General features: G+C 38.6%; 1 protein-coding gene across 1 annotated transcript in view; it reads left to right on the top strand.

Annotated features, from left to right (window-relative positions):
• The window catches only part of LOC124805142, a 28,197-nt gene extending 16,122 nt beyond the window's left edge, over positions 1–12,075 (top strand). Inside the window, exon 6 of the mRNA XM_047265612.1 lies at positions 11,595–12,075. Coding sequence (XP_047121568.1) covers positions 11,595–11,773 — 179 coding nt within the window. The 3' untranslated portion in view covers positions 11,774–12,075. The remainder of the gene's footprint in view (positions 1–11,594) is intronic.
• The last annotated feature ends 989 nt before the right edge of the window (positions 12,076–13,064 follow it).

Here is a 13,064-nt window from a genome sequence, read left to right as displayed (position 1 = left end):
GTGGTTGCCCTGTACGCTTTTGTGCAGTATGTGTCCCATCACGTTTCCACTTCACTATCATATCAGAAAAAGTTTACCTAGGGATGTTTAGGAGTGTGGAAATCTCGTGTACAGACTTACGACACAAGTGACACCCTATCACCTGAGCACGTTCCAAGTGCGTGAGTTCCGTGGAGCACCCCATTTTGCTCTCTCATGATGTGTAATCACTATCGAGGTCACTGATATGAAGTACCTGGCAGAAGGTGACAGCACAATGCACCTAATATGAAAAATGTACGTTTCTGGGGTGTCCAGATACATCTGATCACATAGTTTATTTTATTTCTACTTTTTATAAACATATCTTTTTAAATGTAGAAAGGCATGCCATAAGTTAGATGTTGAATTGTGTTTATTACTTTGATTTTCTCGTAACCTTTGCTGTCAGATATGTACTTAAGTGTCATACCCTATAAATACAGCATTTGATTCTTGAATGAAATATCTTCATTCCACAGAGATTGATAATGTGGTGAAATGCTGTTAAATTTACTTAGGGTGTCTCATTATTCTTGTTCTGTCTCCTATTTTTAACTTATAGTCTTGTCTTGGGCGGTATCACTCTCTCTCGCTCCCCCCGCCACCTCCTCCTCTTCCTCCTTTCCCTGCCTTTCACTTTGTACTTGTATATCCTCTCTGCTCAGTTCATTTAGTGTTGTGTGTCTGTATGTCAGCTGATAACACTAAAAGGTTGCTGGTATTTGTATATTTGTGGGCAGTATCATATACATTATTACTAACAGATTTCACCTTGGTACTTCACAGTACTGAACAGAGTGTGGAGCTGGAATTTTGTTGCCTTGCTTAGCCGTTATCATAACAGCAGCAGCAGCAACAACAACAACAGATACTGGAAACTAGCTGCTTCTCGTGTTCAGAAAACAATTCTTTGGACTATCATAATTTGTGTAGCTCTCTATAGCCTCTATGTTTTGTGATAGATATCTTAATTTTCTGACACAATTCACACACAGCAATTATCTTTCTCACTTGATATACACCATGTAGTTGAAAATGCAGCCTGTTCTTATTGATGTCCTATACACTTTTGTGCTCTGAAATGGGTGTTACTTAGGTGTGTAAACCATATTTGTAAAATACAAGTGCAACTCCTAATCTTCTAACTCCATACAGACTCGTCTGTATAAAATTTCATTGCACAGCAGATAGTATGATTTCATCTTCCCTTCACCTGCACTTCTATATTTTCACTTTACTAACAATATTCATTCATTTTCTCTTTACTGGCAGTGAAAATTCTTCTTCATTTTGCTCACAACAAATGTTCCTTTTGTTTCATCCCATCTTCCTTTCTTGTGGTTTTCTTTGCACATTCATTGCCTTCCCCTAATGTCATTTTAGATAGAATATCTGGTATTGTTTCCACTTTCTCCTAAGTACTCAATTTCGAAGTTGCATTCTTGGATTACTGGCATCCATTTGTCCAGCCTGCTGTGTTGTAACTTCGTACTCATTATAAATTACCATATTATTTTAAGAAGAAAACGATTTACACCTTTTAAATATTTTTGAAAAATTCTAACTTAGCACAATAGTTGTCACCTCATTCTTAAAATTACCATTTTCAGTCAAATGACAGACTGTCGTCAGACATGAAGAATGACATTAATGTCGCCAAACAAGATCATTTGTAGCTAGATTAATGTTATTAATTAACTGCATCAAAATTATCTTATGCAGGAAGTAACTGATTTATTAGGCATTATGTTATCAGGATGAAGCACAAGGCCAGATTGAAGTGGCATTATCTACAGAAAATTAACTGAACAGCTTGTTGACTCATTCACAACCAGGATGAAAAACCAAAATCAGCACTAACAGTACAGTAGTGAACACAGCAATTCAAAGTGTAATAGTGGGCCAGTCATCAGTTGAATTTTGATAGTGTTAAAAGAGTCTGGATGCTTCTATGTGCTGTTGTTTCCTGTGGACTCCTTATGTGTAATTGTCCTACAGGAATTCAGACTTGTCCATTTCTATGCTGCTGCTTGTAGACTGATAGAAAAAAAAGCTTTAAGCACATTTATTTTTGTTTATGTGGTCTGTTTTAATACTTGCAGAAAGTTGTTCTTCGTTATTGTGGAATTATTTTCTTAATAGTAACAACTTCAACTATGGTTAATAGAAACATTAAAGTAGATTGAAACATGTTCCCACTATTGTTGTACAGTCACGGCATGGTTGTACATTTTTGTATCCTTCCTGTCTTCACATTACATATATACTAATGGTGCTAAATGTACTTCCTTCTACTACTGTAGATGAGTATATATTAGAGAAAAATTTTTCTTTGTGGATGGGTTAATGCTATTCCTGAATTGTTTTAGCTACTATTATATCTGGTTATATTCTAGAGATCAGTATTGCTGCAAATAAGGAATATGCCATGGAGATATAAAAAGCATTTTACATGCTAACAAAAATGAAGCTATTTACTGACTGTGATGCTAACAAAATGAGACCATTTGTTGTTAGCAGTTTTAATATGGAGTAAATCAAGGGTATGGTATGTGTTGCCCACAGACAAGTTCAGTGTGTCCTCTCTCTTCAAGGTATTTTTTCATTCACACATTTTATCACTTGTAGGAATTGACGCCATACCCCTTTGGCTACAGCTTGATGGTCATGTTGGTTAAGTGTAAGGACAGTCAGCCAAAGGTCCTCCTTCAAATTCTTGTCGGTCATAAAAACATTCACCTTGTATTGTAGTTCTAAAATGTCCTAAGTTGATTTGTTATTCGAATTAATCTTAAATTGTGGAATCACTCCATAGTTCATTAGGAAACAGGCTCATGTATTGGAAAAATGCCGGGGTGTATCACTCTTTGGTAATGTGTCAATATTTTATTCCCATTCCAAATTTCATTGCCCAGTTTTTCTCACAAGTTAAGTGCTGCTAATAATTGGTAGAAACAGTTGTACAGAAGTCATTGTTGAGCTGGCAGCTCATCATGCTAGTGCTGTGATTACTTGTGAACAAACCCCCGCCCCCCTCTTTTTTTTCCCCTACAGTCACTGCAATGTACAACACATTGTGGTATATATTTGAAATCCTATTTCAGCCTCTAAATTAAGTAAGTCTGTCCTTAATTTGTTTGTATGACAGTATTACATGATTATAAAGTTGCACTTTTGTCTTCTCTCCATGACTGTAAGAACTAGCCACCATTTTTAAAAGTTAAATTGTGCATAATTTTGTACCCTGTACAAAACCTGTTTCTGTCTGAGAAATAAAATCAGAAAAAGTTTCTCCGTTATTTACTTTACAATCAGTGTTGTCGTTGTTATTTATATTTCACATTTTTTTCAGGTTAGAAAATTTAAAGTATGGCATTTTAAATCAAAAATAACAAATGTGCCAGGCATTGAAGTCAAAGGTTATATGGAGTCTCCCATTCCTCTAAAAAGCTATTGGATACCCACCAGTTTTGACACATAAGCTTCAGTATTGACTTGTTCAGTATTGTTTGGAAATGGATAAATGTTTTTGTGGTCTAAGAAATAGAAACTTGTCCCAAATAGCTTTCCAGTTACCTTAAAGAATGATGTACATTCTCCTTTCAGTATGTTGTTGTTGTGGTCTTCAGTCCTGAGACTGGTTTGATGCAGGTCTCCATGCTACTCTATCCTGTGCAAGCTTCTTCATCTCCCAATACGTACTGCAGCCTACATCCTTCTGAATCTGCTTAGTGTTTTCATCTCTTGGTCTCCCTCTACGATTTTTACCCTCCACGCTTCCCTCCAATACCAAATTGGTGATCCCTTTATGCCTCAGAACATGTCCTACCAACCGAGTCCTTCTTCTTGTCAAGTTGTGCCACAAACTCCTCTTCTCCCCAATCCTATTCAATACCTCTTCATTAGTTACTTGATCTACCCATCTAATCTTCAGCATTCTTCTGTAGCACCACATTTCAAAGGCTTCTATTCTCTTCTTGTCCAAACTATTCATCGTCCATGTTTCACTTCCATACATAGCTACACTCCATACAAATGCTTTCAGAAACGACTTCCTGACATTTAAATCTATACTCGATGTTAACAAATTTCTCTTCTTCAGAAACGCTTTCCTTGCCATTGCCAGTCTACATTTTATATCCCCTCTACTATGACCATCATCAGTTACTTTGCTCCCCAAATAGCAAAACTCATTTACTACTTTATGTGTCTCATTTCCTAATCTAATTCCTTCAGCATCGCCCGACTTAATCCGACTACATTCCATTATCCTCGTTTTGCTTTTGTTGATGTTCATCTTATATCCTACCTTCAAGACACTGTCCATTCCGTTCAGCTGCTCTTCCAAGTCCTTTGTTGTCTCTGACAGAATTACTATGTCATCGGCGAAACTCAAAGTTTTTATTTCTTCTCCATGAATTTTAATACCTACTCCGAACTTTTCTTTTGTTTCCTGTACTGCTTGCTCAATATACAGATTGAATAATATCGGGGAGAGGCTACAACCCTGTCTCACTCCCTTCCCAACCACTGCTTCCCTTTCATGCCCCTCGACTCTTATAATTGCTATCTGGTTTCTGTACAAATTGTAAATAGCCTTTCGCTCCCTGTATTGTACCCCTGCCACCTTCAGAATTTGAAAGAGCATATTCCAGTCAACATTGTCAAAAGCTTTCTCTAAGTCTACAAATGCTAGAAACGTAGGTTTGCCTTTTCTTAATCCAGCTTCTAAGATAAGTCATAAGGTCAGTATTGCCTCACGTGTTCCGATATTTCTACGGAATCCAAACTGATCTTCCCCGAGGTCCGCTTCTACCAGTTTTTCCATTCGTCTGTAAAGAATTCGTGTTAGTATTTTGCGCTGTGACTTATTAAACTGATAGTTTGGTAATTTCCACATCTGTCGACGCCTGCTTTCTTTGGGATTGGAATTATTATATTCTTCTTGAAGTCTGAGGGTATTTCGCCTGTCTCATACGTCTTGCTCACCAGATGGTAGAGTTTTGTCAGGACTGACTCTCCCAAGGCTGTCAGTAGTTCTAGTGGGATGTTGTCTACTCCCGGGGCCTTGTTTCGACTTAGGTCTTTCAGTGCCCTATCAAATTCTTCACGCAGTATCATATCTCCCATTTCATCTTCATCTGTATCCTCTTCCATTTCCATAATATTGTCCTCAAGAACATCGCCCTTGTATAGTCCCTCTATATACTCCTTCCACCTTTCTGCTTTCACTTCTTTGCTTAGAACTGGGTTGCCATCTGAGCTCTTGATATTCACACAAGTGGTTCTCTTTTCTCCAAAGGTCTCTTTAATTTTCCTGTAGGCAGTATCTATCTTACCCCTAGTGAGGTAAGCCTCTACATCCTTACATTTGTCCTCTAGCCACACCTACTTAGCCATTTTGCACTTCCTGTCGATCTCATGTTTGGGACGTTTGTATTCCTTTTTGCCTGCTTCATTTACCGCATTTTTATAATTTCTCCTTTCATCAATTAAATTCAGTATTTCTTCTGTCACCCAAGGATTTCTACTAGCCCTCGTCTTTTTACCTACTTGATCCTCTGCTGCCTTCACTACTTCATCCCTCAAAGCAACCCATTCTCCTTCTACTGTATTTCTTTCCCCCATTCTTGTCAATTGTTCCTTTATGCTCTTCCTGAAACTCTCTGCAACCTCTGGTTCCTTCAGTTTATCCAGGTCCCATCTCCTCAAATTCCCACCTTTTTGCAGTTTCTTCAGTTTTAATCTACAGTTCATGACCAATAGATTGTGGTCGGAGTCCACATCTGCCCCTGGAAATGTCTTATAATTTAAAACCTGGTTCCTAAATCTCTGTCTTACCATTATATATTCTATCTGATATCTTCTAGTATCTCCAGGGTTCTTCCATGTATACAACCTTCTTTCATGATTCTTGAAGCAAGTGTTCGCTATGATTAAGTTATGCTGTGCGCAAAATTCTACCAGGCGGCTTCCTCTTTCATTTCTTAGCCCCAATCCATATTCACCTACTATGTTTCCTTCTCTCCCTTTGCCTACTCTCGAATTCCAATCACCCATGACTATTAAATTTTCGTCTCCCTTCACTACCTGAATAATTTCTTTTATCTCATCATACATTTCATCAATTTCTTCTTCATTTGCAGAGCTAGTTGGCATATAAACTTGTACTACTGTTGTAGGTGTGGGCTTCGTGTCTATCTTGGCCACAAAAATGCGTTCTCTATGTTGTTTGTCCCCCCCCCCCCCTCATGAACTATAGACCTTGCCGTTGGTGGGGAGGCTTGCGTGCCTCAGCGATACAGATGGCCGTACCGTAGGTGCAACTACAACGGAGGGGTATCGGTTGAGAGGCCAGACAAACATGTGGTTCCTGAAGAGGGGCAGCAGCCTTTTCAGTAGTTGCAGGGGCAACAGTCTGGATGATTGACTGATCTGGCCTTGTAACATTAACCAAAATGGCCTTGCTGTGCTGGTACTGCGAACGGCTGAAAGCAAGGGGAAACTACAGCCGTAATTTTTCCCGAGGACATGCAGCTTTACTGTATGATTAAATGATGATGGCGTCCTCTTGGTAAAATATTCCGGAGGTAAAATAGTCCCCCATTCGGATCTCCGGGCGGGGACTACTCAGGAGGACGTCGTTATCAGGAGAAAGAAAACTGGCATTCTACGGATCGGAGCGTGGAATGTCAGATCCCTTAATCGGGCAGGTAGGTTAGAAAATTTAAAAAGGGAAATGGATAGGTTAAAGTTAGATATAAAGGGAATTGGTGAGTTCCGTGGCAGGAGGAACAAGACTTTTGGTCAGGTGATTACAGGGTTATAAATACAAAATCAAATAGGGGTAATGCAGGAGTAGGTTTAATAATGAATAGGAAAATAGGAATGCGGGTAAGCTACTACAAACAGCATAGTGAACGCATTATTGTGACCAAGATAGACACAAAGCCCATGCCTACTACAGTAGTACAAGTTTATATGCCAACTAGCTCTGCAGATGATGAAGAAATTGATGAAATGTATGACAAAATAAAAGAAATTATTCAGGTAGTGAAGGGAGACGAAAATTTAATAGTCATGGGTGACTGGAATTCGACAGTAGGAAAAGGAAGAGAAGGAAACATAGTAGGTGAATATGGATTGGGGGGAAGAAATGACAGAGGAAACCACCTTGTAGAATTTTGCACAGAGCATAACTTAATCATAGCTAACACTTGGTTCAAGAATCATGAAAGAAGGTTGTATACCTGGTAGAATCCTGGAGATAATAAAAGGTATCAGATAGATTACATAATGATAAGACAGAGGTTTAGGAACCAGGTTTTAAATTGTAAGACATTTCCAGGGGCAGATGTGGATTCTGACCACAATCTATTGGTTATGAACTGCAGATTGAAACTGAAGAAACTGCAAAAAGGCGGGAATTTAAGGAGATGGGACCTGGATAAACTGAAAGAACCAGAGGTTTTACAGAGTTTCAGGGAGAGCATAAGGGAACAATTGACAGGAATGGGGGAAAGAAATACAGTAGAAGAAGAATGGGTAGCTCTGAGGGATGAAGTAGTGAAGGCAGCAGAGGATCAAGTAGGTAAAAAGACGAGGGCTAATAGAAATCCTTGGGTAACAGAAGAAATATTGAATTTAATTGATGAAAGGAGAAAATATAAAATTGCAGTAAATGAAGCAGGCAAAAAGGAATACAAACGTCTCAAAAATGAGATCGACAGGAAGTGCAAAATGGCTAAGCAGGGATGGCTAGAGGACAAATGTAAGGATGTAGAGGCTTACCTCACTAGGGGTAAGATAGATACTGCCTACAGGAAAATTAAAGAGACCTTTGGAGAGGAGAGAACCACTTGTATGAATATCAAGAGCTCAGATGGCAACCCAGTTCTAAGCAAAGAAGGGAAAGCAGAAAGGTGGAAGGAGTATATAGAGGGTTTATACAAGGGCGATGTACATGAGGACAATATTACGGAAATGGAAGAGGATGTAGATGAAGATGAAATGGGAGATAAGATACTGCGTGAAGAGTTTGACAGAGCACTGAAAGACCTGAGACGAAACAAGGCCCCGGGAGTAGACAACATTCCATTAGAACTACTGATGGCCTTGGGAGAGTCAGTCATGACAAAACTCTACCATCTGGTGAGCAAGTTGTATGAGACAGGCGAAATACCCTCAAACTTCAAGAAGAATATAATAATTCCAATCCCAAAGAAAGCACGTGTTGACAGGTGTAAAAATTACCGAACTATCACTTTAATAAGTCACAGCTGCAAAATACTAACGCGAATTCTTTACAGACGAATGGAAAAACTGGTAGAAGCGGACCTCGGGGAAGATCAGTTTGGATTCCGTAGAAATGTTGGAACACGTGAGGCAATACTAACCTTATGACTTATCTTAGAAGAAAGATTAAGAAAAGGCAAACCTACGTTTCTAGCATTTGTAGACTTAGAGAAAGCTTTTGACAATGTTGACTGGAATACTCTCTTTCAAATTCTGAAGGTGGCAGGGGTAAAATACAGGGAGCGAAAGGCTGTTTACAATTTGTACAGAAACCAGATGGCAGTTATAAGAGTCGAGGGGCATGAGAGGGAAGCAGTTGTTGGGAAGGGAGTGAGACAGGGTTGTAGCCTATCCCTGATCTTATTCACTCTGTATATTGAGCAAGCAGTAAAGGAAACAAAAGAAAAATTCGGAGTAGGTCTTAAAATACAGGGAGAAGAAATAAAAACTTTGAGGTTCGCCGATGACATTGTAATTCTGTCAGAGACAACAAAGGACTTGGGAGAGCAGTTGAACGGAATGGACAGTGTCTTGAAAGGAGGGTATAACATGAACATCAACAAAAGCAAAACGAGGGTAATGGAATGTAGTCGAATTAAATCGGGTAATGCTGAGGGAATTAGATTAGGAAATGAGACACTTAAAGTAGTAAAGGAGTTTTGTTATTTGGGGAGTAAAATAACTGATGATGGTCGAAGTAGAGAGGATATAAAATGTAGACTGGCAATGGCAAGGAAATCGTTTCTGAAGAAGAGAAATTTGTTAACATCGAGTATAGATTTAGGTGTCAGGAAGTCGTTTCTCTAAGTATTTGTATGGAGTGTAGCCATGTATGGAAGTGAAACATGGACGATAACCAGTTTAGACAAGAAGAGAATAGAAGCTTTCGAAATGTGGTGCTACAGAAGAATGCTGAAGATTAGATGGGTAGATCACATAACTAATGAGGAGGTATTGAGTAGAATTGGGGAGAAGAGAAGTTTGTGGCACAATTGACTAGAAGCAGGGATTGGTTGGTAGTGCATGTTCTGAGGCATCAAGGGATCGCCAATTTAGTATTGGAGGGCAGTGTGTAGGGTAAAAATCATAGAGGAAGACCAATAGATAAATACACTAAGCAGATTCAGAAGGATGTAGGTTGCAGTAGGTACTGGGAGGTGAAGAAGTTTGCACAGGATAGAGTAGCATGGAGAGCTGCATCAAACCAGTCTCAGGACTGAAGACCACAACAACAACAACAACAACAACAACAACATGTTGTTTGTAGTAACTTACCCGAACCCCTATTTTTTTATTCATTATTAAACCTACTCCTGCATTACCCCTATTTGATTTTGTATTTATAACCCTGTATTCACCTGACCAAAAGTCTTGTTCCTCCTGCCACCGAACTTCACTAATTCCCACTATATCTAACTTTAACCTATCCATTTCCCTTTTTAAATTTTCTAACCTACCTGCCCGATTAAGGGATCTGACATTCCACGCTCCGATCCGTAGAATGCCAGTTTCCTTTCTTGTGATAACGATGTCCTCCTGAGTAGTCATCACCGCCCCCCCTCCCCCTCCCGGAAATCCGAATGGGGAACTATTTTACCTCCGGAATATTTTACCCAAGAGGACGCCATCATCATTTATCCATACAGTAAAGCTGCATGGCCTCGGGAAAAATTACGGCCGTAGTTTCCCCTTGCTTTCAGCTGTTCCCAGTACCAGCACAGCAAGGCCGTTTTGGTTAATGTTACAAGGCCAGATCAGTCAGTCATCCAGACTGTTGCCCCTGCAACTACTGAAAAGGCTGCTGCTCCTCTTCAGGAACCATACGTTTGTCTGGCATCTCAACAGATACCCCTCCGTTGTGGTTGCACCTACGGTATGGCTATCTGTGTCGCTGAGGCACGCAAGCCTCCCCACCAACAGCAAGTCTATAGTTCAGTATAGTGATTCAAAAATTTAGCCAAAAATAGAAAAACTCATTTCTGAAAAGACTTCCCAATCTTAGTATTAGCAATACGCTGAACTAGAAATCACTTATTTTCTCTCTTCATTGAGCAGTATGTTTGTTACTCCTTCATGCTGAAGCTGCTGGACGGATTTGAATGAACTTTGGACTGGAGCTACTGTATACTCTGAATTAACATCTAGACTGCCTTTTTATTCTAAAAAATATCACTGTTTCTGGGGGATGGTCATCATATTACAGTAGATTTCTGGCTCTCCATGCATACCAAGGCAACTGTGATTTTTTTCTGTGTTAGGCATGTTGCATCTATTTAGTCTCTTTTTTGGCACATTTTGTAATTCACTACTCGGTCACATAAAAATGTTTTCTCTAAGTAAATGAATGAGTTGCGGGTGATTCGTATTCTGTCAGCTTCTCCCATCATCGCAAAATTTGCTTGCCCCCCCCCCCCCCCTCATCCTCCTCCCTCCTCCTCCCTCCTCCTCCCCGTCCTCCTGCCCCACTCCCACTCTCTGTCCCCCTCCCCCTTCCCCTCTGATGTCACTGGTTTGCTGGGCTGTTTGCTGGGCTGTTAGTGACTCGCGTCTTAATACCTTCAAGAGAGAACTTCTGAGGTAGTGCATAAGCATGAATCGTGTCTCGGCGTTATCATTTCTTTAGAAATAGCTATTTAATCCCAAGTAACACTGTGGCATGCTGCTAGTGTAATGTTGAGCAAAATAAAATGAAACATAATAGGCGTCTCATTGTGTTTAATGAGTTGCAGTACTGTTCAAATATATAGAAAAAGCAGAAAAATCACAGGATTTCGTTGTCATGTGTAGTGGGACAGATGCGTGAAAATTTGCCTGGAAGTACCAGGCTAGTATCACAGGCATTTTATTTTCAAATTTTGTTTTATGAGAGTCATTGGGATATAAATTGTCTGATAATTAAGAGCAATTTTAGTGATGCATTATGTTTGTAAGCAGTTTTGTGTTAAGTCTGCACCTAACATAAAATTTTTATTTGTTGTTGCAGAATGGGGTAATAGTTTTGTATGTCGTTACAGCATTCTGCATTTTTTGTCTGTAGGTAATTTTTTTTTTACAGCAGTATTTTTTTCCCCCCTCTAAATTATGTTACCAGGCACTACTGCCACCAAGAAAGATGCTACTATGTATATTTCTATGTGTTTGTTGTATTAGCATTTGCAGTCAAATTGTAGGATCATATTAATATTGAATTTTTAAAGCCTATTAATGTACATAAGTTCATATGTTTGTAAGTGTAAATGTATGGCAGTGTCATAATAAATTATTTCTTTTCCTGATAGAGACAATCTGGCAGGCCTTAGTAGCTGTCTGTGAAGAAGTAAGAGATTTGCCAAAGAAAGCTGGAGCAATACTTCTAAATGAATTTATGTGGCGTCAAGTGTTTGGCAGCTCCTCGTCGACAGCACTTGAGTCAATACTACATCACATAGCAGATCAGTACTTAGAAGATGATAACTGAAACTTTACAACAGGATTATATATGCATGTCTGCATTTCATCATCTGTAAGTGTGTGTTTACCGCTTCTACATGTTTCATTGCCTTAGGAAAAAAGCACATAACTCACACATTCATTATATTCTACTTTCATACTGTTACTCATGCTCGTCGTGCAGTTGTGAGATGACAGCACCAAGTAAAAATATCTAATATTGTCATGCTTTTGATAGTAAATGGATTTCCAAAAGGCACATGATTCCAAATACTCACTATTAGACTCTCCACAATGGCTTGTATTTGGCAAAGTGAAATCTGGTAATTTCTTTTTAATTATTTGTGAGGATATGACATGTCTGGAGCAACATATTTTTTGTTTTATATTTTTTGATTGTTTGTATTCTGTGGAGTAGTGCTCTGTCGTCATTGTCTTTTTGTCTTAACTAACATTTGTTGTGTATACGAATTGAAACATTTTAAATATGTCAGAATATGCAGCTCTTGTTGTGTGTTACAAGGGAAGGAATGTTAACTTTACTATCCTATTTTTACTGTGGAGTTGTTCTTACAAAAGAACTATTTCATATCAGCGTAAAAATGGTGACAAAATTTTCTGGACATATGATTTTTAAATTAGTATCTGTATTTTTCTAACAAACTTGTCTTGCAGAATTATGAAACTAAATCCAGATAGCTATTAAGAAAGAAGACGGCATTTAAAAACATTCAAATACTTGTTAATAGTGTGTTTTACATGATAATGTTTATAATGATGATATTTTATTTTTTATTCCTGGAACAGCTGTTGATAATGATACTGCTGGTAAATGACATATAATGCTAATGGAATTTGGCAGCTGACAATTGTTGTCATTTCTGTTTACTACACATGCTTTATTGTATTTAAGGGTGCTCATAGGTTTCAGGAAGTCATTTGCCATTAGTTTTTATTGGTGTTAGCAAATTAATGTGTCCTTGGGCAAAACTTTTAAATATATTGTTTGTTAGTCTACTATACTCTAGTTTGTTAATATTGACAGTAAACTCTTTTGCTATAAATGCTTTCTTCCACCACTTTCATTATGACAAGATACCTTGTATTAATAAATTGATACACATAATTATTTACCCATTGACTGCCATATCACTCATTGGGTGTAGGGTACCACAGCATTTGTATGTGATTAACACCAGTAGTTTCCTACTATGCTATATCAGACAGATGTGGGTGACATTTTGTTTTTAGGGGATATCATTCACATCGGGGCCAATGCCAAGTATAGTTTTACATTTTGGAATGAGCCTTTGGGACTT

The sequence above is a fragment of the Schistocerca piceifrons genome, chromosome 1, assembly GCF_021461385.2.
Source record: "Schistocerca piceifrons isolate TAMUIC-IGC-003096 chromosome 1, iqSchPice1.1, whole genome shotgun sequence".
Taxonomy (NCBI): Eukaryota; Metazoa; Arthropoda; class Insecta; order Orthoptera; family Acrididae; genus Schistocerca; species Schistocerca piceifrons.
Note: the sequence above shows the minus strand (reverse complement) of the source record. Positions and strands in the feature narration are given on the sequence as shown.